The sequence below is a fragment of the Periophthalmus magnuspinnatus genome, chromosome 21 (assembly GCF_009829125.3).
Source record: "Periophthalmus magnuspinnatus isolate fPerMag1 chromosome 21, fPerMag1.2.pri, whole genome shotgun sequence".
Lineage (NCBI taxonomy): Eukaryota > Metazoa > Chordata > Actinopteri > Gobiiformes > Gobiidae > Periophthalmus > Periophthalmus magnuspinnatus.
This window is the reverse complement of record NC_047146.1, coordinates 32,422,381-32,448,301: the sequence shown is the minus strand read 5'-3', so window position 1 is coordinate 32,448,301 and position 25,921 is coordinate 32,422,381. Positions and strand designations below refer to the sequence as shown.

The window sequence follows — 25,921 nt, the reverse complement described above, 5'->3', positions numbered from 1 at the left end:
ACGACCAGGACGAAAACCACACTGCTCCTCCTGAATCTGAGGTTCGACTATTGGTCAGATTCTCCTCTCCAGTCCCTGGAGTAGACCTTACCGGGAAGGCTGAGGAGTGTGATTACCCTGTAATTGGAACACACCCTACGGTCCCCCTTCTTATACAGAGGGACCACCACCCCGGTCTGCCAGTCCAGCGGTCTAGTCCCATCCTTCACGTGATGTTGCAGAGACGTGTCAGCCAAGACAGCCCCACAGCATCCAGAGACTAAAGGTACTTGGGACGGATCTCCTCAACTCTGGAGCCTTGCCAATGAGGAGCTTGCCAACTACCCGCATCAACAATAGAGGAGGAGAACGTGGCCCATGTCTCCAACCTCCCTCAGGATATGGAAGAAGCTCTCTCGGAATGTAACCTCTCTGACTGAGGGCTCCACCAGACGTTCCCAACAGACCCTCACAGTACACCTGGGCCTGACTTCCTTCTCTGCCAGCGGCTCCAACTCACCACAAGGTGAGTTGGCCTGGATAGGCCCTGTCACCAGGCGCTCGCTCTCGAGCACCCACCCCAGGCCTGAATTCTGGGTTCTGAGCTTTCACATGAGGCCTGTTCATATACTGCGACTCACAGTCCTCTATCGGCAGGTTAAGTTGTGATTTTAGTACCTCTTTTAAAAACTGTAAGAGAGCAGGTTACATACAGTTCCTTTAAGTTGAAATAGTTAGAAAAAAAATGATTGGAATTGGATCTAAAAATCAAGTACAGCACCATATCCAATTAGATAATTGTGTATAGTTTATTGAAAAAAATGAAAAATAACTACCAGTACCTGTCTGTGTTATGAATGATGCAAAGGCTGTGTCGTCTGATGTAACAGTCTCTTGTTGTACATAAACAGACTGGACCTGAGGGAGCAGAAATAATTATCACCCAGCGGTCACTCTCCAGCCTTTAGAGACACTCAACAACACACTAACCCAACCCCGCAGTGACGAACATGCTGCAAAGTAACAGTAAAAGTTCAGTACATTAGTAAAAGGTATCTGAGGTATCTGTACCAAATATTGATCACAGTTTATGTCATTTAAGTGGCAGTTTGGGGAAAAAAGTTGAATAAAAGTATAAAAATACAAGTAGCAGTAAACGGTCACATTTTTATATTTTCAGCACCTTCAGAGCACCCACCCAGAGACTGACTCTAGTGCAGGGGTGAGCAAACTACGGCCCGGGGGCGACACACGGCCCGTTGGTCTTATTAATCCGGCCTGCTGAACATGACCAAATTATATTAAAATAGGTAAGAGTAAACCTTGTTCAATTTACCTTTCCCCTGTAATGCCTTTCCCCAAACGCTGGCTCACTTAGCTACATCGACCTTGTTCTCGTGTGTTACTCTCTTATTCTTCTGTAAAAATGAGCTTAACAAAGAAAAGAAAAGTGGATAGTGAGCACTGAGTGTTTCATACAGAGAGGACAACAAAATATATTTTCACTGAAGTCCGATTAAAGGTCGTATGTCTAATGTAGGGATGAGACGATATTAAAATTTAGACTCATGATTATTGTGGCCAAAATAATCACGATTAACGATATTATCACGATAATTATAAACCTGTTAACGTTTCGATGGCCCAGGACTATTTTACAACTTTACCACAGTGCTGAGAGGAAAGACATTTTTACATCAAAGTCAAAAATGTGGATGTAGGTGTCTATGAAGCAGCCCTGATGGTCACAGCCTGAAGGATGATGCTGGGAAACAGTTTCCTGTTTCTGTAGCTCTGACCATCAGGGCCGCTGGGTGGCCTGATTCTTACATGGCAGCTTCTATTGCCCCGGCTGCTCTTCTAAAGGCCCTGTGCCTCGCCAGCCGTGCAAACCCAAGGGTCACTGCCTCAAGGTCATCATTGGTAGGGAGGTGGATGACTTTGTGACGCAGGGCCACCACCTCCCCAGTGACCCTGTGGACGATGCAGTGGACAGTGGAGCGTGGTATCCCAAACACTCGAGAGACCACCCGGTATGACGTTCCACTCTCCAGACAGAAGAGGAAGACCAACACCTCAAGCTCAGCCCCCCATCCATGCCGTCAGTCCAGCCCCAGAAGGCTCATTAGCACTGCCAAGGATTCTCTGCTCAGGCCATGTGTCTTTATGATTAAAGAACCTTTCCAGCTCTGGCACACTCAGGTTAATTCTGCAGTACATTCTTCGGCGCTGGTTTGGGGAAAGAAACAGTTACATTGAATAAAGGTCTGTGCAGTTATTCACTGACAATAACAATAATAATAATACATTATTATCATTAGATGTTATTATTGCAGTAATAACAATAATAAGATGAAATTAACTGGCGCAGCATAGGAAGTAAACAGCGCCCTCTACTGGTATTAAAGTGATTTAGCCATGGATCAAATCAAACCTGGCCCAAATACCGGACCATTAAAATACACAACATCCCATATATAACTCTGGTTTATAAACTATGAATGTAAAAATGATATTGTTACCTCTGTCTCTGTTATAGTGTATTAAGAAAGTATATTTGGTTGAAGTTATGAAGTAGCTACAAACGGGAAAACAATCACCTGGAACCTTAGATTTACCTATTGATATTCCACAGAATACATGAATTACTGTCGTAACGGGTGCGGGAAGGACCAAGAGGTGCAGACTCGGGGCAAGGTTACAGTGTTTATTTACAAAGGCAGTGAAAGTCAGTCTTAATTAGTTCATATAAGTTCACACGGAGAATCACGGAGCGGGAGGCAGACCAGGCGGGCGGAGTGCAGGTCGGGGACGAGGAAACCGGGACCGGGGTGCAGGCAAGAGCAGGGCGAGACCGGGGCAGGCTGGTCCGGCGTAGTCCAGAGAGCGGAGTCCGAGACCGAAGGTAAGCAGCAAACCGGAGACCAGGAGGAGACAGGTAGCGAGACGGAGGGGTGACTTTACCGGAGCCGGAGCGCAGAGGCAGGAGCGGGGATGAGCGAGGACAGGGATGTTTACACGTGGACGGTCTGGCGCCGAGTGTAGTCTGCCGAGCCCTCAAGTACTCAGCAGGTGGCGGTGATTACGCTGATGCGCTCCAGGTGCGTGCGGAGAAGTCTCGAACTCCGCCCAGCTCTGGGCAGACAGGTCGGGGAGGGGTAGAGAGCACGGGAGGACAGGAACAAACGGGCGTCATGACAATTACTTACTTCATTCAATCTAAAAAGAACTGAACGCCTGTGACGACGACGCCTTAACTCTACTTCTATTAAATTATGAAAAATGAAAAATAAAAAGATCATAAATTTACTGTCCATTTTACACCTTTGGTCACACATCCAACGACATATAGTTAATCAATCACCAGCCGTCACCTTTAGTAGGCGTAACATAAGCTACGTACAAAGACAGCGGTGGAAGTGCGGTCCGTGGTGTGGGCCTGTCCCACTTCAACAAGATGGAGGCTACACTGAGGAGGGCAGATTCTCTCTATAAACATATATATATCCTGGCCCCGCCCCTCTGTCACATTTTAGACCCACTGTGGCCCGAGGGTCAGACAGTTTGCCCAGCCCTGGACTAGTGAGCTGAGGCTGCTGTTGTTTCGCTCTTGTGTTCAGAAAATAAACAACCTGAATAAATTTGACCTGTGCTGTACACCAGAACACTACACTACTATTCAAATACTACTTTAATCTTTTTGTTCATTTGTTTAGTCATGACATCAATAATTGTAAAACAGTACAACATGGTGTAATTTCAACAATTATTAAAATGTGATAGATAGATAGATAGATAGATAGATAGATAGATAGATAGATAGATAGATAGATAGATAGATAGATAGATAGATAGATAGATAGATAGATAGATAGATAGATAGATAGATAGATAGATAGATGGCACTGTGGCTGCTTCTCTGAGCTGACTCTCGTGCAGCGGGTGTCTGCTGTTGTTGAGGATGGTCTGCATCAGACTCCTCATCCTCTTCTCCACCAGCTCCCCAACAGAGTCCACCCTCCCATCCATCACTGACACACACTTTCTGATTAGTTTATCAAGCCTGTTACGGTCCCGCACAGTAATGCTGTTTCCCCAGCACACCACTCCAAAAAACACAGCACTGACTACAACAGAATGATAAAAAGTATGTAGAAACTCATTACAGACATCAAAAGATTGAAGCTTCCTAAAATCTTGATATTTTAACCTCTCCAACAACCGAAATGAAATGTAGTTTAATCAGTTGCATTTTTACATACAACTACAGGCTCTTTCTCTCAGCCCTCCCTGGTCTGAAGGATCACACTTAATCCTATGGAACTGACCTAGTGACCACTGAAACGGTAACTTGGTCGAGGCCTATATATAGAGTAACCAGTGGCAGCTTTGATTCTAGATCACCGTAGTGTTACTGTGTTCAGTCACTGTTACTACGCGTGCAGTGTCAACCTCTTAACGTGTCTGTGCCTAATGTTGACTCTTAACGACTCAAGGGAGCGTTCACTGCAGCTAAAAGCATAGCCGCGCTAAGAAGATTTGTGATCTGTTCAGGTACTTAAACTTCAGTTAAATCAACAATGAATAAACTACTTGAATCATTTTTTTTACATCGTGGGAGCAATGAGAGTGGAACACATGTTGGTCTATTTTGTGTATTAAAATGTACAAAAAGACAAAAAAAAAAGATATTACAAAGGTAGAAAGAGGAGCAAACAAGAGGGATTAGCGAGGATTAGCGACTGTTTTGGTCCTATGGTAGTAAAATCACATCGCCAGACACAGCAAGCTACTGCGAACGCACGGACGCTAACTCCGAGGCTAAGCTAACGTTGGATAACAGCTGATTTGGTGGGAAAGTGAAGAGGAAACGTAGGAGAGGCTGATAGGTAAGGCTCAAAATGTTTTTGGAAGCTCATAGAGGGTACCCAATCTCCATGCAGGTGTTTTTGCTTTGCCTTGAATGTTCCGCAGTATGCCAATAAACTCTATGGAGAGAAGCAGACAGCACCACAAGTTCAAGTTACAGGTTAGATCTGTGGAAAGGGATCCTTCTTACCCACAGAAGGCATGTTTTTCAACTATTTAAGCCAGGAAATGTGATGAGATTCTAGACAGATGGGTTAAATACCACACTAAGGAACATTCCACACAAAGCCATAACATCTCCACGGAGACAAAGGGTGGAGGTGGCATTCCCTCCACCAGAGAAGTTCAGCTTTTAATAAATTGGTGTAGGTCTAAGCCTTGTTGCAATCTAAAATAGGACAAGAGGGACTAAAATGCACAACTTGTAAATAAAGACTGAACAGGGATCAAACCAGGCGAAACCAGCTGGGTCGGAGTAATTACATTTGAGCGGGGTTAAATCTGTCAGGGGCAGTTGGACCTGTCACTTCATTCTGACATCTGCCATTGTGCACTTGGGCAAAACTTTTCCACAGAAACAACTTTAAAAGATTGGTGCATATGTCCTCCTAATAGTTACAAACACGGTGAGAGGGTAAACGTTCGATCACATAGTTCTGTGGTAGTAAAACTCAGATTATGACTTTGCACTACACTTTGAAATAGGGAGTAGGGAGGAGGAGATGAGCAGCGAGCGTAACCTGTAAGTCTGTCCTGAAATAAACCCACAGTGAAGAGGTGTAGAGGTATAAAGTGACTGACTTTTGTTTTTATACAGCAGACCCTGCAATCAATAATGTCTAATACTTAGATGAACGAGTATTAGAATAATTAAATAAACAAACACATTATATATTGTGTCATTTTCATATTTTGTGTCAAATACTTCAAGTGGGCATACAAGGGGAAATCAACATTTATGAGCTTTTAACCGTGTTATAAAGTGTCTCATCATGAGCTTGATTGATTCTTGCATGTCTGAGTAATACTGTATTGTTCTATCCCTGCCCACCACTGTACGCACTCGTGATTATTCAAGTCATTTTTCTTTTTCTTTTTATTAAAAAATTAAAAACTGAAAAGAAAATGTGCTCTTTTGCTGTAGGTGGGTCGTATTAGTTCTGCAGTTTTGAATGGGAAGTCATTGAAACAGTTTTAATATTAAGTGGTCTATGTGTGTTATAATCTCACTCACACTCAGTTTTTCTGTCTGTACTGCTCTTTGACTTACAGGCTCCTGTTTCTGATCCCATGATGCCTTGAAACAAACAATGGAGGAAGGTAAGGAAGATGTAGAAGGAGTCTAACCCACAACCTCCTCACTGAGAGGAGACAGGATAACCACTCTGCCACAGTAACACAGGGAGAACATGCACACTCCACTCAGAACAGGAGTCTAACCCACAACCTCCTGGTGAGAGGGAGGAGGCAGGATAACCGCCCTGTCATGGCATCTTTAATTTGTGTGTAATCTTGCGTGAGGACTAATTCAGTGGGATTAGACTCTGTGGGTCAAAGGTCACGTCTTAATCCGGACTCTGCACCTCACACATCTGCCTATGTGATCTGCTCCTTCAGTGCCCCAAATCACTGGGTTTTAAATGACATCACCGCCTCCTGTTCTCCTGAAGGTGTGTGTTATTGACCCTGTAGGAACATTTCACCCAACTCTTCAAAGTCTGTCTATTCTACGCTATTCCAACATTTACACTGTGTTTACTGACGCCCCGAAACCTGATCATTATCTGATTTCTGGAGAAATCCGATTATTGTAATGTCATGTGAACATTTCTATCTGGTGTGAGTAAACTGATTTCTTTCTGGTTGTTCAAACCTGTGCAGACTTTGACAAGGAAAGATGTACAAAACAACACTATTATATTTTACTGTAGTGTCTTCAAAATACAACTATTCCTAAATGTTCGAATTAAGTGACACGTATTACCAGGTGTTTTTGATCAGGTCTTACCCCGGGCTCAGGCTGAACGAGGTGCAGCTCTGGAATAATTAAAAGATGAGAGGCACTATATCCCGTGCAGTGCGGCAAAAATAGACCAAAGGAAGGAATCATTTGGTCTGTTTTTGCAGGACGCCGGAGCTGACCACAGCGTTTGCCCGTAATAAATGAATAGTTATCACATGTGCGCTCCCCGTGTGCAGATTCAGTCCCACACAGGAGTGGCCCGGGTTCACTCTGTGCGTTATGTGCACGTAAACACACTGCAAAAATCAGATCTAACTATTCAGACTCACCTGATTATTCTAGTCGTCTGATTTTTACTGGAAATGTAAATGTGCCTAATATTGGACAAATACATGCTTTTATCTCTCTTCTTCTCTTTATATTATCATTGCCTTTGCTTCCTGTCAGGAGTGAGCGAGGTGCTGTCCAGTGTGGTGCAGGATGTCGATCTGGTCGTCAGCAGCAACAGTGGAGCTCAGATTCTGCAGGAGTTACTGAGCGTGCCGTGGCTCAGTGCTCTGCTCAAGGTAAAACTATTACACAGATATAAAACATTAACTTCAGATGTGAGCCTAGAGTACAACACACACTATGGAGACAATATGGCGGCCAAACGTCCTGTCAGAGCCTGATCTCAGATGATCTCTGAAGTGAAGCAGGGCTGGTCCAGTTAGCACTTGGACAGGAGACTGCTGGGAACACTAGAGGCCACAGTGGGGCGCCACTGGCACAACTATCACTGTGTCATTACCCAAGATGCTTCACTCACACGGCCTATGTATGAATGTTATGAGTGTTGGTGGTGGTGCACATTACGCTTATTTTGTCTTCTTTAAAACATGGTCATATTAATCTGTATCTTTGTCTTTCATTCTGGCAGATTTATGAGAGTCTTCTGCAGTTCAAGAGACTGAGGCCGACTCCTCTGCTGCCGTACTCCGCTGGACTCTCACACGAGGTACACGAAACGGTGAAAATATTTGTTCTGCTGCACTGAAAAGTCAGCGTTTGTGTTCATTAGATGCTTCAAGATCAAATACATAAACAATCTTTTTATTTAAACCTCACATAGTTGTACTCATTTCTCTCTTGCAGATAATGTGTGCGATGTCGAAGATCCAGCGTCCGTCATCTGAAGCCAGAGAGCTGTTCAGACTCCTCTGCTCTCCTCACGTGAAGGTCTCAGCTCAGTAGAACTTCAGTGTTTGTTTGGGATTGTCAGGACAAACCTGCCACATTAAGTCCTTTCAAATGACAACTATCACATGTTTGGTTTGGGGCATTGGCACAGAAACAGCAAATTCCACCACAGAATCGTGACCTCCAACTGATTCTTCTCAAAAAAGCTGCCAATCCTTTTTTGGTTCATGTCCTATAATTGGATGACGTCATGATTTCAGTGGCTCTGTGTGGCTTTCAAAGACTTTGCTGAACCTTATTATTTGTTAAGTGTTGACTCGACACAAATTTGCTCTATAATCTTATGGTTTAAAGTCATTTCAACTGACAACACTCACATATTTACAGTTGAACAGTGACACCACTTTCTGAAGCTATTGTGAAGCTATAAGTGCTGACAGATAAAACTAAGAACTTTGTGTCAGACAGACGAACAACAAATCTGCAAAGTCAAACAGCAAACTCCACCTGAGAGTTCTGACCATAAAACATCACGTGAACGCCACCGGTTCCAAATAAGTCGGTTCTTTCAGGTCAGAATGTTGCTAACTGAGATTAAAGAATAATTTGAGTATCAGAGCTTCAGACAGACCAGTGCTTCTAGTTAGGAAAGGTATGAACACAATGAGATGTGACAATCAATCAACCGATAGAACCGTATTAATCCACAATGTCCAGTCTAAGCACAGTGGGCAGTTAAAATACAAGACTAAGGTCATGTTCTCTGATGAAACCACCTTTGTATTTGCCCAGGCCCTGCTCCGGTCACATGACACTGTGGCTCAGCAGGACTTTGACCCGGTCCTGGAGCCTCTGCCCGACGACCTGCCGGACGATGAGGAGGCTGTGCGCATCGTGTGTCTCGTCAAGAACAACCAACCTCTGGTGAGATTTTAGTTTGTTTTTGTTTCAGTAGATATTTACACAGGGCTGTTCTGTACATTAAATATTTTTTGAGTAAAATTGAGTTGAATAAAAATCTAAATCATAATAAACTAAAAGCATATGATTTGTAGCAGCAGACTTTTTTTTGTTAAATTGCAAATAAAAAATCTTTATGGGTTTAAAGTGCACCTATTATGGAAAATGTTATAGTTTTTTCCCCTTCTCACCCACTGAAGTTGTTTCTGGAGTGATTCGTTTCAGCGTCTTTACTCACTTATGTCCAAAATGGAACTTTGCCAATAAACCACCGTGTTCACTACCACCGGCTTTGCTCTGGACTTACTTCATTCTCGGTCTTTTCGGTACCAAAATATAAATAGATCAATCATTGGAGCTCAGGGTTTTGTCATCACGTCTCATAAAATTTTCAGTTAGTCAAATGTTCAGAGTTTCAGACCAGATCACTTCCTGGTTTTCAAGAGAATAAAATGATCTATAATTAAATGCTTTTACAATATGTTTTTATACCATGAAAAGAATCATGTGCAGCCCAAAGGTATTTTGTTGGATGAGAACTGTGCAGAAACAAATGTTCATACCTTAAATGTTTGTTTTTGTGACGTGGTTCAGTACAACCCAACATGTCCCTCACTTATGCTTCAACACTGGGCACAGAGCCTTTTACTTCCACTAATCCTTCTGACCATTTGTTTAACATCAGTATGGAAGTCTGCACCGTGAGCCACAGAGGAGGAGGGCGTGGTCAGGGGGGGAGCTAGCCACGCCCCAAGCTGTGGCTCGACTCCTCCCATTTCACCACGGAGACACAGTTAAGCCTTTCCTGCCCCGGTACCAGTCCACAGGAAGCGGCTGCGTTTGCCCTCAGCTGTGGAAGACGGGGCTCAACCAATCAGCTCCCTCTGCATGTAGCCCCTCCCCCTACGGCGGTAAGAAGGAGGAAAAAAGATCATTTGAAATCACCGTGTCATCCATTTTGATCATCCATCCATCAAGACTCCCCTCAATAAGCATCGTACTAATATACCATTGTTTTGTTGGTGTCCTCGATCATGGTTTCGCTCTTTCTGCCGTCTCTGGACAAATTGGACGGATAAATAATTGGACGCTAATATTGATTGCGTTTTCTTAATTGGTTTAAACCAGGGGTGTCAAACTCATTTTCACTGAGGGCCACATGAGCAAAATGGCCGCCATCGAGGGCCAGATATAACTGTGCAGCAGGATAAATGTCACTAAATGTAAACAAATGTCATGTAAAATAAATGTAACTACTTATTAACTTGTTAAATAACTCTTTCTGTTGTTAAATAACTTGCTTATTCAAGTTGGAAATATTTCAGTTTATCAGTGGATACACAGTTACAGACATTTTTAAAAGTGTCTCGGGGCACATCTGCTCACAAACCTTCAGCACTGCTTCAAAAACAGCCTTTTCATTATTGGGCAGTTTGTTGTTTTTCTTGAAGGCTGACGTTTGCATACTCAGCTCCGTGTTTGGTGTCAAAATGCAGATGTACATTGTACTTTTTCACAACCGACAATGCCTCATAACATAAAAAACATGCAGGTTTTTCTCCTTGAAGCACAAACTTCAACGTTCTTGAAACTGCCCTCCGTGTCCACACTTATCATCTTCCTGAACATGTTGGGATCATTATTATCAAATATTCCTCATGAGTTTATGGCTGATGCACACATTAAAGCAGCATGGATTTATTTTAAAATGACAGTCATGCCTTTTAATTTACCGTCGCGGGCCACATAAAATGACGTGGCGGGCCGCATTTGGCTCCCGGGCCTTGAGTTTGACACACATGATTTAAACAGAAGTATAAATATAAAGTGTTTTTGTTCAGTGGATGGAGCATCTTTCCCAAGGATAAAACACAAATATGTACGATCACTACGCCAAGTATTCATCTTAGGAATGGAAAGAGTGAAATATTCAGCCTTTTCTGTTTTTGAATCATCAGACAGTGTTTTGTTTCATAATTAATTCTTTCATTTATCCTCTTCATCACTGTTCCAACATCAAAAGTTCAGAACCTACAATGACAAACTCCATCTTCATTTCTCGTGTCATCAACTCTAAAAGTGTAAATATTTAGTTTCAGTTTGTATTTTCAGTCGTGTTCTCTTGTGCTTTCGAATCAGACGGACCTAAACGGAGCGACAGCCCTGATGAATATTCGTTCCCTCCTCCTCCAGTCCCCGTCTGCAGCCTGAGCCTCCCCAACTCTCCAGCTCTGCACAAAAAGACCAGCAGATATGAACCTCATTATTGGACAGTCCCTGCTCTGAGCTACGCCTCCAGCTCTCTACCCTGCAGTCCAGCCATGCATCGCTCTTTTTCTCCACAAGGGGGCAGCGCTAATCCCATACAACACGGCCCCAGACACAAAGAAGATCATCAAAACATCTACTGCAACTTCTCGCAATTCAGCCAGAGACGCCCCACGTTACGCAAGCAACACAGCATAGACGAGCTGAGGTCTGTCGTGCAAAACGTGGCTAGAGCTTTTAGCAACGAGGACGTCCGCCATCTTGGGCACAAAATGGCCGCCGCGACGGAGCTGATGACAGATAGCGTAGAGGAGAACACCCAAGCGCTGAACTTACTGGTTGACGTCGTGGATAAACTTCAAGGGTTGATTGTCGCAAGTAAAAGCCAAACTTTGTCACCGCAAAGTCGTCCGAAACAAAAACAACGAACACCTCCCCAACCTCCGAGAAGAGTTTCATCTTTGTCTCCAAAAATAGTTCGTAAAGCCCCGAAACCGCATCAACAGCATCCTCTGTCAACCTCTTCCTCCTCTAGCTCTTGTTCTAATTCGTCAAATTCGCTTCATTTTTACCCAGATGCCTACAAACCGTCGAGAAGAAGTGACCCCAAAAAGTCAGTGACGTTTGGTGGGAGGAGTAATGGACAAATCAGGCTAAACAACGGCTCTGTGTCAAGTGCGCCCTCTAGTGACCAACAGGACTGTAACACCAGCTGCTTGATGACGAAGAAGAAAAAGAAGTAGTTAGCGTTTGTGGTTATGGTATTTCTTCTTATTTATCATATGAAAAGGCTTTATACATTTGTTATGTATCATTATATGAAAGTTTGTGAATAAAGAAAAATGGCAAGTTGTGAGCAGAAAGAAGAAAAGGTTTTACAAAACAATCTATTTTGTTAAGGCACTTTGGTAGTTCTTTTTGTTTTTTGTTATATAAGTTCAGATATATAAGTTCCTGGAGTTGTGTTTTGTTTCATTCCTTAACACACCAACAAACCTGCAGATTTAGGCTGAGTTCTTCTTCTCTCAAACTGAAAAAAAAAAACACTCTGTTCCACCTTGTGATGTCATCATGTGGCGATACAGGAAGTGCTCCACTGTGTTTTTAAACTCCACACACCTTCATTTCTAAAATCATTTTGATCATTTCAGTCCTGGAATTTCCCGTCTTTACTGAACTAAAGGTAAAAGGAGCTGTTAACGTGAAAACTACCACTTGATGACATCACAAGGTGGAACAGAGCATTTTGAGCTTTGGAGATGTAACAGACGAATAATAAAGTGACTCAAACATGTGTGAATGAAACAAAACACAACTCCAGGTCTGTTTTTGTTGGTGGGACGATATTCTAAACGGCTTAACGCTCAGGGGAGTCCATTTTGCGTAAGACAGGACATTTCAAACTTTTGCTTCGCTCCAGATTAAATGTCATGACTTTGTTGAATAAAATGTTGTCAAACTGAACGCTGCTATGTATGGATGTAGACTTGTTTTATTTTCTAATAAATAAATCAAATGTTGTTTTTATTAATATATTTATCTGGTCAATGATGCAAAATAGTTCCTTGTTCAGACCTGGTTTGGACCTGGTTTAGACCTGGTTTAGACCTGGTTTAGACCTGGTTTAGACCTGGTTTAGACCTGGTTTAGACCTGGTTTAGACCTGGTTTAGACCTGGTTTAGACCTTGATCAGTCTTGGTTTTTAAAGTAATAATTTGACACTGCAGTTAACTAAAACAATGTAGCTTTTGGCTTTACATTCATTTATTAAGTACACATTCTTTTTATTATTATGTATTCATTTGTACCTGTTACTAGCATTAGCACTAGCATTTTGTGTGATTGTTTAATAGGGCGCGACAATAAAACGGGATGAAAAAAATGGACAGATCTACATCGCCAGAGTCATTCACGGCGGACTGGCGGATCGCAGCGGTGAGAAACAAGTGCACTTTAGAATAGCACGCTAGCTAGCTCTGTGTGTCGCAAACAGTCACGTCTATTAAAATCAGAAAACATAGAATACTTCAGTTTGTTCTGTCGTTTTAATATTTATAATGCCTCAAAATGAGCGTTAGCGTTAGCATTGATACACAACTAACACACAGAGATAATATGAGGAAAAACGACTGATAATGTTTAAAATGACAATGTTTTTACTGTCACTGAATAAACCTAATGATAAATTATTGTATAAACCTTTTAAGTTACTCATCAAGGCAAATATTTAAGTGGATATTTTATGAATCAGGCTGGAAGAGCAGGCGACAATCCTGGTTTAGTCCTGGTTCAGTTCTGGTTTAGTCCTGTTTTAGTCCAAGTTTAGTCTTGTTTTAGTCCTGGTTTAGTCCCGGTTTAGTCCAAGTTTAGACCTGGTTAAGTCCTGGTTTAGTCCTGGTTTAGTCCTGGTTCAGTTCTGGTTTAGACCTGGTTAAGTCCTGTTTTAGTCCAAGTTTAGTCCTGTTTTAGTCTTGGTTTAGTCCCGGTTTAGTCCTTGTTTAGTCCTTGTTTAGTCCTTGTTTAGTCCTGGTTTAGTCCTGGTTTAGTCCTTGTTTAGGTCTGGTTTAGTCCTGGTGTAGACCCGGTTTAGTTCTGGTTCAGTCCTGGTTTAGTCTTGCTTTAGTCCTGGTTTAGGTCTGGTTTAGTCCTGGTTCAGTCCTGGTTTAGTCCTGGTTTAGGTCTGGTTTAGTCCTGGTTCAGTCCTGGTTTAGGTCTGGTTTAGTTCTGGTTCAGACCCGGTTTAGTCTTGCTTTAGTCCTGGTTTAGGTCTGGTTTAGTCCTGGTTCAGTCCTGGTTTAGTCCTGGTTTAGGTCTGGTTTAGTCCTGGTTCAGTCCTGGTTTAGGTCTGGTTTAGTTCTGGTTCAGACCCGGTTTAGTTCTGGTTTATTCCTTGCGTCACTACCGAACAAGTTTAAGATGTAATTGTTTTTTGGGGTTTTTAACGCTGAGATGTTTTGTCTTTTCGTTTGTGGACCAGGTCTACTTAACGCTGGAGATGTTTTGTCTTTTTCGTTTGTGGACCAGGTCTACTTAACGCTGAGATGTTTTGTCTTTTCGTTTGTGGACCAGGTCTACTTTACGCTGAGATGTTTTGTCTTTTCGTTTGTGGACCAGGTCTACTTAACGCTGAGATGTTTTGTCTTTTCGTTTGTGGACCAGGTCTACTTAACGCTGAGATGTTTTGTCTTTTTCGTTTGTGGACCAGGTCTACTTAACGCTGAGATGTTTTGTCTTTTCGTTTGTGGACCAGGTCTACTTAACGCTGGAGATGTTTTGCTGGAGGTGAATGGAAACTCAGTGGCAGGTTTAGATCCAGAACAAGTCATAAAAATGCTGGTAAAAATGATCTAAATCAAAACAATTGGACTTTTTAACTAAACAAAACTATTATAAAATGATTAAGTGTGAATTTTGTGTTTCAGGTTAAATCACGCGGCACAATCTTGTTCAAAGTCATCCCCAACTCGAGTCAAAACTGCAGCAGTCAGAAGTCAGTAAGTCTCAACGCGTTTATCTAAAATACTTCATGCTTTAAAGGTGTACTATGGAACTTTTCAGAAGGAGGGGCATTCACTTGCTTGTCTCCTTGTGTTAGCTTTGCCTAGGATTTTCCACAGTATGGCATTAAACCTCTGAGGACAGGTCAGATGGAGGACAGGTCAGATGGAGGACAGGTCAGAGGGAGGACAGGTCAGACGGAGGACAGGTCAGGTGGGGGACAGGTCAGAGGGAGGACAGGTCAGATGGAGGACAGGTCAGATGGAGGACAGGTCAGACGGAGGACAGGTCAGACGGAGGACAGGTCAGACGGAGGACAGGTCAGGTGGGGGACAGGTCAGAGGGAGGACAGGTCAGGTGGAGGACAGGTCAGGTGGAGGACAGGTCAGATGGAGGACAGGTCAGACGGAGGACAGGTCAGGTGGGGGACAGGTCAGAGGGAGGACAGGTCAGGTGGAGGACAGGTCAGACGGAGGACAGGTCAGATGGAGGACAGGTCAGACGGAGGACAGGTCAGGTGGGGGACAGGTCAGAGGGAGGACAGGTCAGGTGGAGGACAGGTCAGGTGGAGGACAGGTCCTGGTTGTCCTGGTTTACGGTCACTGTTGCTGTCTTCTCATGAAAAACAAACGGATTCATGTTTAGCTTCAGTTTTACCCAAAACAAATATAAACCAGAGTAACATCCTCAAAAATCCTGACACCAACACATTTCTGTTTCTGTGAGGTGTACATGAGGGCGATGGTGGACTACTGCCCCCTGGAGGACAGCTCTATCCCGTGTCCCGCCGCAGGTGTGGGCTTCTCTCGGGCCGATATTCTGGAGGTGGTGGACCAGTCGGACGGACAGTGGTGGCAGGCGCGGAGACTCCCCTCCTCTGGGTCCTGTGCCGGACTCATCCCCTCCGCCAGCAACCTGAAGAGGTACAGACTATACTACTATAGTACATACTTATTGATTTGATGTGACTGTTAAAGTTCAAGTCTGAGTCCATTATTACCTCTAGATTTCAGGTCTGATTTGAGATGGGTTTGTTTCTCAATGCTAACGCTAATGCAAATTTTGAAACATGATAAATACTAAAACACGACAAACTGAAGTATTCTACATATAATTAATAAAAGTGACAGTTTTGGGCTTTGACACACATGAGCTAGTGTGCGACTGTGCTCAGAGCATACTGTAGAGTAAAGGAAGTGTTTTAACTTTTGTTGTTTTGCAGTAAGCAGAGGGAGCTGTGGTGGTGTCAGCCTTTACAGTCTCACACCTGCATCAAACCACGTGAGTCGCTCTTCAGGTTTATGTTTAAGGAGCTGTGTGCAACCTGCGCTCTGAATGTTTTACTAAAACTTCTACAATCAACAACTGAACCTGTGTTTCCTCATTCTCCGTATATGGACAGACATTTTGATGTTTATCTTGTTGTCAGTGTAATCCCTCAGTCCAGGTGTGATCCACAGGAAAAGAAAAATTCAATTCTGTCAACTGGATTTGGATGGAATTGAATTTTTCCATCCATCCATTTTCTTCCGCTTATCCGGGGTCGCGGGGCAGCAGTCTAAGCAGAGACTGCCAGACTTCCCTCACCCCAGACACGTCCTCCAGCTCCACTGGTGTGACCTCAAGACGTTCCCAGGCCAGCTGAGAGACATAGTCCCTCCAGCGTGTCCTGGGTCTTCCCCGGGGCCTTCTCCCGGTGGGACATGCCCAGAACACCTCCCTAGGGAGGCGTCCAGGAGGCATCCTGAGCAGATGCCCAAGCCACCTCAGCTGCTCCTCTGGACATGTAGGAGCAGCGGCTCTACTCCGAGCTCCTCCTGTGTGACTGAGCTCCTCACCCTATCCCTAAGGGGTGGGGAGGAAACCCATTTCGGCCGCTTGTATCCGCGATCTTGTCCTTTCGGTCATTACCCAGAGCTCATGACCATAGGTGAGGGTAGAACGTAGATTGACCGGTAAATCGAGAGCTTCGCCTTCCGGCTCAGCTCCTTCTTTACCACAACAGACCAATACAGCGACCGCATCACTGCAGACGCTGCACCGATCCGCCTGTCAATCTCACGCTCCATCCTTCATTCACTTGTGAACAAGACCCCAAGATACTTGAACTCCTCCACTTGGGGAAGAGACTCACCACCCGGAGAGAGCAAACCACCTTTTTCCGGTCGAGAACCATGGCCTCGGATTTGGAGGAGCTGATTCTCATCCCAGACACTTCACACTCGGCTGCAAACCGCCCCAGTGCTGCAGGTCCTGGCTCGATGAAGCATCAGGACAACATCATCTGCAAACAGCAGAGATGAAATCCTGTGGTTCCCAAACCAGGCCCCCTCCGGCTCCTGGCTGCGCCTAGAAATTCTGTCCATAAATATAATGAACAGAACCGGTGACAAAGGGCAGCCCTGAGTCCAACATGCACCGGGAACAGGTCTGACTTACTGCCGGCAATGAACACAGCTCCTGCTCCGGTCATACAGGGACCGGACAGCCCTTAGCAAAGGGCCCCGGACCCCATACTCCCAGAGCACCCCCCAAAGGACACCACGAGGGACACGGTCAAATGCCTTCTCCAGATCCACAAAACACATGTGAACTGTTTGGGCAAACTCCCATGAGTCTCGAGGACCCGATGGAGAGTATAGAGCTGGTCCAGTGTTCCACGACCAGGACGAAAACCACACTGCTCCTCCTTAATCCGAGGTTCGACTATCGGTCGGATTCTCCTCTCCAGTACCCTGGAATAGACCTTACCGGGAAGGCTGAGGAGTGTGATTCCCCTGTAATTGGAACACACCCTCCTGTCCCCCTTCTTATACAGAGGGACCACCACCCCGGTCTGCCAGTCCAGTGGTACTGTCCCTTACCGCCACCCAATGTTGCAGAGACATGTCAGCCAAGACAGTCCAATAACATCCAGAGACTTGAGGTACTCAGGACGGATCTCGTCCAACCCCGGAGCCTTGCCACCGAGGAGCTTGCCAACCACCTCAGTGACTTCAGCCAGGGTCATGAACGAGTCCTCCTCCGGGTCCGGCTGCCTCAGGAGTCCCACGAGCCAACAAGGCCTGATAGGACTCCTTCTTCAGCTTGACTGCATCCATTATTTCCGGTGTCCACCACCGGGTTCGGGGATTACCGCCGCATCAAGCACCACAGACCTTATGACCACAGCTACGAGCAGCTGCATTGACAATAGAGGTGGAGAACATGGCCCACTCAGAGTCCATGTCTCCAACCTCCCCCGGGATCAGGGAGAAGCTCTCCCGGATGTGGGAGTTGAAGACGTTCCCAGCAGACCCTCATGATACGCTTGGGTCTGCCAGGTCTGTCCGGCTTCCTCCTCCGCCAGCGAAACCAACTCACCACCAGGTGGTGATCAGTTGACAGCTCAGCCCCTCTCTTCACCCGAGTGTCCCGAGTGAATTGAACTTTTCATTTACTAGAAATCAAAAAATCTAAATCTCACATGCAGTTCCTTTCAATCATATCTGAAGTATTTTTACTTTCTTAATCAAACATTTTGTCTGTTTTTCCTGCTGCTCACAGTGAGTTTGGGCGACATCGGTGAGTGTCTTATGGTCATATACTTATACCCAACATTAACTTCCCCTGTGTAATTTACTTGTGTTTTCAGAGAAAGACCAAACACAAATCGATGACCAAAATGTAGCCGCAGGTCAGTACAAATGTCTGCAAAACTGGAATTTTGTTTTGTCACAACATTTTAAAATGATAATTCTCAGTTTTCTTATTTCTTCCTCAGATGCAGAAGATTTAACTCTGGGTGGGTAAGTGTGTTCAGTAGCTTAGCGTTTAGCTTTAGTACAGTGGTGTAAATTCATGAATATAGTTACTGTTGAGTGAAATCATGTTTATTATTTATGTTTTTATTTATCTGCCCTCTTTTTTATAGATGAAGGTGACGCAGATGAAATGGACAAGCTGTACATCGGTATGACCTACAGCTCCAGAACTAAAAATGCAATTTAGTTTACCATGTCTCAGACTAAAACAAAAATGTACTAAAGTCATGAATAACAATAAAACAGCAGCAAGAATAAACTGAAACTGAACTGAAAGAGCAGAAACACTGTCCTTTTGAAAGTTCTACTGCTCTATTACTGTTTAAGTCCTCGTTTAAACTCAAATCTGGATTAGTCCTGTAATTCTGTTCTGGTTTAGTCCTGGTTTTAGTCCTGGTTTAGTCCTGGTTTAGTCCATGTTTAATCCTGGTTTAGTCCTGGTTTAGTCCTGGTTTAGTCCTGGATTAGTCCTGGTTTAGTCCTGGTTCAGTCCTGGTTTAGTCCTGGTTTAGTCCTGGTTAAGTCCTGGTTTAGTCCTGGTTTAGTCCTGGTTTAGTCCATGTTTAGTCCTGGTTCAGTCCTGGTTTAGTCCTGGTTTACCCTGGTTCAGTCCTGGTTCAGTCCTGGTTCAATCCTGGTTCAGTCCTGGTTTAGTCCTGGTTTACCCTGGTTCAGTCCTGGTTTAGTCCTGGTTTAGTCCTGGTTTAGCCCTGGTTTAGCCCTGGTTTAGTCCTGGTTTAGTCCTGGTTTAGTCCTGGTTTACCCTGGTTCAGTCCTGGTTTAGTCCTGGTTTAGCCCTGGTTTTGTCCTGATTCAGTCCTGGCTTAGTCCTGGTTTAGTCCTGGTCCAGTCGTGGTTTAGTCCTGGTCCAGTCCTGGTTTAGTCCTGGTTTAGTCCTGGTCCAGTCCTGGTTTAGTCCTGGTTTAGTCCTGGTGTAGTCCTGGTTCAGTCCTGGTTTAGTCCTGGTTTAGCCCTGGTTTAGCCCTGGTTTAGTCCTGGTTTTGTTTATTCCGGTCTTAGTACTCTTTCCTGTCTCTTCTCAGCTGGTTTTCGCAGAAGTTTTCGTTTCTGGCGGAGGAGCTCGTTGAGGAGGAGGAGACAGTCATGTTCATCCTGTTGCCCTGGTAACAGTGCTTTGGCCACACCCTATGAGGAAGTGACTCTGTACCAGCGCCCCCTGCAGGACATGCACAGACTCATCGTTCTTGTGGGTGAGACAAAAATACTCCTTAATGTTCTGTCTGTATTCTCATTATGCATCATACAGCCATTTTAAAGATTGCTCTACATCTTATCATCTGCCGCCTGCTTGTTTCCATGACAATGTTACTGCCTTGAATGTTCCACAGTTTGGCATTTAATGTTCATATCTATTTTGCATTCATTCAGTTACAGGACTTTTTTTTTTGCTACAAATGCCTGTAGTGTTACTTTGGTGTGGGATCACGTGTGGTGCAGCTCTGGTCCGATGGCTGTGATTATTGAAAATAATTCAAAGTAACGAGAGGAGCTCAGACCGGGCTGGGCGGTGGTGCCAAAGGCGGTGCTAGTGAAGGCGGTGCTAGCGAAGGCGGTGCTAGCGAAGGCGGTGCTAGCGAAGGCAGTGCTAGCGAAGGCGATGCCGAGGAAGGTGCTGCGGCGCTCCAGATGAATTCCGTTGTGAGTCTGTTTCCACCACAGCCTTTTCTCTTAATAAATGAATAGTTGTTTTGAACAGGTAAAAACAGGTTTTTCAGAAGGGGTGGATTCAATTTGAGTGACACACACAAACACATTTGCAAAGCATTCTGGGATGCAGGTGCATGCGCTATACTGGTGCAGCGGGCGACGGGCCAGCTCTAATACACATTTGATATGATCTCATGGGCCAAATATATTTATATCGAGAGTCTGACATGTCTGAGGTGAATGAGCAGTTATGGTGTAAACTGTGGAACATTACAGGTAAAGCAATCTCCATGGAGACAAATCGTTCATCCAATATTAGATTTCAATTTGAATCCTACAATCACAAATCAAATCAAATACCGTAAATTTCGGACTATAAGCCGCGACTTTTTCTCCACACTTTGAACCCTGCGGCCTATACAGCAGTGTGGCTTATTTATAGAATTTTACTGGATAACGGCCACCGGGGGGCGCTCTCTGGCTGTGAATGTAAAAGTGAGACAGACGTTGGGGAAGATTCTGCTCTGAAGAATTCACTAGTTTTGATTTTGAACGACCATTTTGCGCATCATGGAAAACACACAAAGAAATGGATACAATGCAGTTTTTAAGATAAAGAAGGAAATAGAGCCACTGCATGTGAGTTTGACCTAAAAGAAGGAAATAGAGCCACTGCACGTAAGTTTGACCTAAAAGAAGGAAATAGAGCCACTGCACGTAAGTTTGACCTAAAAGAAGGAAATAGAGCCACTGCACGTAAGTTTGACCAACAAAGAAGGAAATAGAGCCACTGCACGTAAGTTTGACCTAAAAGAAGGAAACAGAGCCACTGCACGTAAGTTTGACCTAAAAGAAGGAAATAGAGCCACTGCACGTAAGTTTGACCAACAAAGAAGGAAATAGAGCCACTGCACCTAAGTTTGACCAACAAAGAAGGAAATAGAGCCATTGCACGTAAGTTTGACCTAAAAGAAGGAAACAGAGCCACCGCACGTAAGTTTGACCAACAAAGAAGGAAATAGAGCCACTGCACGTACGTTTGGTATCAAAGAAGGAAACAGAGCCACTGCACATGAGCTCGGCATCAATGAATCCAACTTGGTCAATGTAAAAAGACGACAAAAGGAAATAAAAGTTGTTGGTGCAGCTTTATTTTCTAAACCTGCAGGTATATTCACCCTGTGTTGATGTCGTGTCGGTGCCAATTCTCAGGCACAGTTTACCGTCCGTGTAGCGTCTTTCTGTGTAAATATCTCACGTTACAATATGAAAACCTGCGGCTTATATTACGGTACTTAAAAATGTGCAATTGTCCTAACTCTGAGTGATTGTGACGTGTTGTCCCTCTGCTCAGGTGCATCTGGTGTTGGAGTCAATGAACTGAGGAAAAGACTCATCAGAATTAACCCTTTAATTTTCCAGGGACCTGTTCCACGTAAGTCCAATCCAGTTTTATCTGTTTAGCACATTTTATAAACAATATAACAGCGGTAGAACCAACCTGTAGCTTTAAAAGTCCTATTTCCTGTACATCACACTGTGTCTCTTGTGTCGTCTGCTGTTTTTCAGACACGACTCGTCCGATGAGAGCGGAGGAGCAGACCGGGCGAGAGTACGTCTTTGTGAGTCGAGAGCAGTTTGATCACATGATCTCCAACCACAGGTAACACTGATAATGATCCTTAGCTCCTCCTTTGTGTTTAAGTACCACAAGTGTCTGAATGTTTTGATTGGTTGAATAAAAAATGATTCTACTTGTCATACCCTAAGACGGGGTAAGAGTCCTGTTCCCTGTTGATAACTTTGTACTTTACCATAAAATATCCAAAAGGTAAATTCACAAATGTTGAACCTGATCATTTCTATCAGAGTCAAGAGTCAAGAATCACTGTTACAACAAGTATCTGCATTTTATCCATATTCATTTTAACCGTCCTCCATCTGCATTAAATATTATTGCTCGATAGAATCTTGTGATGTCATATTCTCCATGACCTTTGACCTGTATGTCTTATAGTCGTTGGCTTTTTTCTGTTAGATTTAACCAACTTCAAGTCACTAATATCTCAAATTTTAGCAGCGTTTTCACACATTTGATTTAGATACAAACAATGTAATAAATAATATAACAATAAAAATATATGTACTTGAAAGGATGAAACGATACGGGTTAAATATCGACGCCGATCCAGTAAAATTGGATCAGTCACATGACATTGATTCAGTCGATGTCCCGGTTGGGCCTTTAATTGGATGGAATATGACTTTTTACTGGCAAATGTTGAATGTTTCTTATGTTTTTCTAACTTTTATACATACAGAGATGTTCAACAGTTACTTGCTGGAAAAATAACACACATTTTGAGTTTGATGGAAATAAACACAAAATGGCGAAGGTCTAGCCATTCGGGATATATTGACAAATGTTAACTTCTCGATATGTTTGATTCCTGATAATCAACTGACTTTAATAAAACAAAATCCAACAATAACAGGAAAAGTACATAATAAAAACATTTACTTCCTGCTTAGTCTAAAAACAGGAAGTGTTTATCAGCTGTCAGTCCTGAAACATGTAAAACTAGAAGCACAGAGGTCACAGAGAAAATAAAACTACCAACGCTTTAATGGCTGATTGATTGATTGATTGATTGATCGTACAGACGTGTTGTGTGCAGGTTCGTAGAGTACGGCGAGCACAGGGGACATCTGTACGGAACCAGCTTTGACGCCATAGAGGAAGTTCTTCAACAGGGACGAATCTGTGTCATCGACGTCGAACCAAGAGTGAGTCAATCTACTGACCTCTGCATCATCTGACCCTCTGACCTCCTCCTCTGCATCATCTGACCCCCTCCTCTGCATCATCTGACCGTCTGACCCCCTCCTCTGCTCCTCTGACCCCCTCCTCTGCATCATCTGACCCTCTGACCCCCTCTCTGCTCCTCTGACCCTCTGCTCCTCTGACCCCCTCCTCTGCTCCTCTGACCCTCTGAATGTAAAAGGACCGTACAAAGTCTTTTGTGACATATTTTTCAGAGTGTCCAGTCCCTGAGGACGAAGACGCTCAAACCTTTTGTCATTTTCGTCAAAGTCCCAGATTCTCATAAACTGAGGGAAACCCGGAGAAAGGCTCACGTCTTAACCAAACACGGCTATAACCGGACGTTTACGGTAAAGGCACCAGGGCCAGCACTGTAGCATTAGCCACGTTAGCCACATTAGCCACGTTAGCCACATTAGCCACTTTTAGCCACATTAGCCACGTTAGCCACATTAGCCACATTAGCCACTTTTAGGCAGATCGATTGCATTTTGCTTATATTCTTTTTCATATTTATTTAAATCGGCTGAGTTCTGTCAGTATTTAATTTTAAAGTGTTTTATTGTCCGCGTATCAGGAAATGCACCATTAGCATCCTTGTTGTTAGCTTTACAGTGACGGCAAAACTCCGCTCTGGCCTCTGAGAGTTGTTAAACGTTCTTATAAACTCATTTTGGTGAATAATTAGGATGGTTCCAACTATTTTCTGTTTTAGTTTCACTGATTAAAAAAATATAAAACAATAAGTGACAGAAAAACAGAAAAACACATTCACTGTATTAAAGACGCAAAATGGATTTAATTGAGCTTTGAGTTATAACGTTTCCTCATTAAATCATGGCTGAAGAGGTTTTATTTTGTTTTATTTTTTTTATTCAATTTTTATTTTAGTGAGAACACAGTGAAAATTGAATAATGTTTGTTTCATATTCAAAGTCTCTTAAAGGTGCTTTTCATAGACCTGCCATGTTTTTTGGTCTCATCCCATTTTGGTAAATTAAAAGACTTAAAAGTAAAAACAAAACTATTTACAAGAAGTGGGAAGCTTAAAGGAAAAACAAAATGCAATCATCGTACAAAAAATCATTTCCAGTTGGGGTGAAATACTTGATCCACTTGTTCCAAATATTATAAAACGTGTTGCTTTGGATGTTTATTGTGTAAATTTGCTTATCCATCCTAAATATTTCAGAAACTACATAGATCCAGTTTTAAATTTCACCGTATTTTAGCGTTCTGTCCCTCTTTACGGTTAACTCTCAGATTCTGTGCAAGGCTCCGCCCACACGCCGACGTCACACATGCTCACACACGACAACTTCTACAACTTTCCATAAATATACAAAAACATGGGACAAAACTGTACTCAACAACTTGAAAGTGAACCTTATAAAACATGTTGAGACGTAGTTTTCGGTGAATATATTTTCAAACATGGTGATCTAAAGTTAAAATCCCACAGAAGTAAAATATTTAACGTCGTTTTGTGATTTCAGGAGGACGACTTTGTGGAGTTGGAGGAAACGTCGAAACTCATTGAACTAAAGTACAGGCAGTTCTTTGACTCTGTTTTAGTGAATGGAGATCTGAACCAGTCCTGTCTCCAGCTCTGCTCCCTGGTCCAACGAGCCCAGGACCAGGACAACTGGGTCCCTGTGAGCTGGACCAGAGAAGACCTGTGAGGGACTGGACCGAGACCGGACCGAGACCGGACCGAGACTGGACCTGTGAGGGACTGGACCGAGACCAGACCGAGACCGGACCGAGACTGGACCTGTGAGGGACTGGACCGAGACTGGACCAAGACTGGACCGAGACTGGACCTGTGAGGGACTGGACCGAGACCAGACCGAGACTGGACCTGTGAGGGACTGGACCGGGACTGGACCGAGACTGGACTGAGACTGGACTGAGACTGAACTGAGACTGGGCCGAGACCGGACCGAGACTGGACCTGTGAGGGACTGGACCTGTGAGGGACTGGACCGGGACTGGACCGAGACTGGACCTGTGAGGGACTGGACCGAGACTGGACCGAGACTGGACCGAGACCGGACCGAGACCGGACCGAGACTGGACCGAGACTGGACCTGTGAGGGACTGGACCGAGACCGGACCAAGACTGGACCGAGACTGGACCGAGACTGGACCAAGACTGGACCGAGACTGGACTGAGACTGGACTGAGACTGGACCGAGACCGGAACAGACTAAAGACCAAAGAAAAAACAAACAAAGACCAGAAAAAGACCAAACCAAGACCGGACCAAGACCCGACCAAGACCAAAGAAAAACTGGACCAAGACCAAAGAAAAACCGGACCAAGACTGGACCAAGGCCAAAGAAAAACCAAGATAAATACTCTGAATTCAAGTCATTTTGAAGCTGCACTAAGTAACTTTTCTGATGTGGTGGGGAGGGTCCTCCACCTGTTTGTCTCCATGGAAATGATGTCTACTGGAAATGTTCCACAGTATGGCTTTAAACTTATTTCCATGGAGGCAAACAGGTTGCTCCACCAGGCCAAGTTACAGGTCACATGGATGAGCCTCAAACTAAGAATCCCCCCGTCAGAAAAGTGACATCGATATTTATCAATGACGGACTTAGACCAGAGAGGACATTATTATTATTATTATTATTATTATTATTATTATTATTATTATTATTATTATTATTATTATTATTATTATTATTATTATTATTATTGTTGTTTTTTATTTATTTATTTAGTTTCTAAATACGTTCTCTCTCATACTGTCTCCTCATTGAAAACATCCCTGCTTCATTCACCCACTCCCCTCCAGAGCTCAAACTGTCCAAATGTCCACACTGTCCCACAATGCACCTCGGGACGTAGTGGGCATCGGTGTCACTAGACCGATCAACATATCCCACAATGCACTGCAA

General features: G+C 43.8%; 2 protein-coding genes across 2 annotated transcripts in view; both read left to right on the top strand.

Moving 5' to 3' along the window:
• The window catches only part of wdr75 (WD repeat domain 75), a 137,126-nt gene that overhangs the window by 6,059 nt on the left and 105,146 nt on the right, over nucleotides 1-25,921 (top strand). The window lies entirely within an intron of this gene.
• On the top strand, nucleotides 358-24,694 carry LOC117388980 (MAGUK p55 subfamily member 4-like). The gene is made up of 22 exons (XM_033986530.1): nucleotides 358-505; nucleotides 1,846-2,012; nucleotides 2,733-2,884; nucleotides 6,152-6,168; nucleotides 7,259-7,377; nucleotides 7,731-7,808; nucleotides 7,946-8,029; nucleotides 8,783-8,914; nucleotides 13,073-13,154; nucleotides 14,470-14,555; nucleotides 14,642-14,713; nucleotides 15,444-15,640; nucleotides 15,940-15,998; nucleotides 17,709-17,750; nucleotides 18,352-18,393; nucleotides 18,631-18,669; nucleotides 19,564-19,731; nucleotides 21,543-21,623; nucleotides 21,758-21,851; nucleotides 22,867-22,975; nucleotides 23,228-23,362; nucleotides 24,509-24,694. Exons 1-22 carry the CDS (start codon nucleotides 358-360, stop codon nucleotides 24,692-24,694), a joined length of 2,289 nt encoding a protein of 762 aa, XP_033842421.1.

Coding starts and splice junctions, on each gene's coding strand:
- LOC117388980 (XM_033986530.1), top strand. CDS start 358: ATGTCTCCAACCTCCCTCAGGATATGGAAGAAGCTCTCTCGGAATGTA. Junction 18,670..19,563: donor AATGGACAAGCTGTACATCG/GTATGACCTACA, acceptor GTCTCTTCTCAG/CTGGTTTTCGCAGAAGTTTT. Junction 23,363..24,508: donor GCTATAACCGGACGTTTACG/GTAAAGGCACCA, acceptor TTGTGATTTCAG/GAGGACGACTTTGTGGAGTT.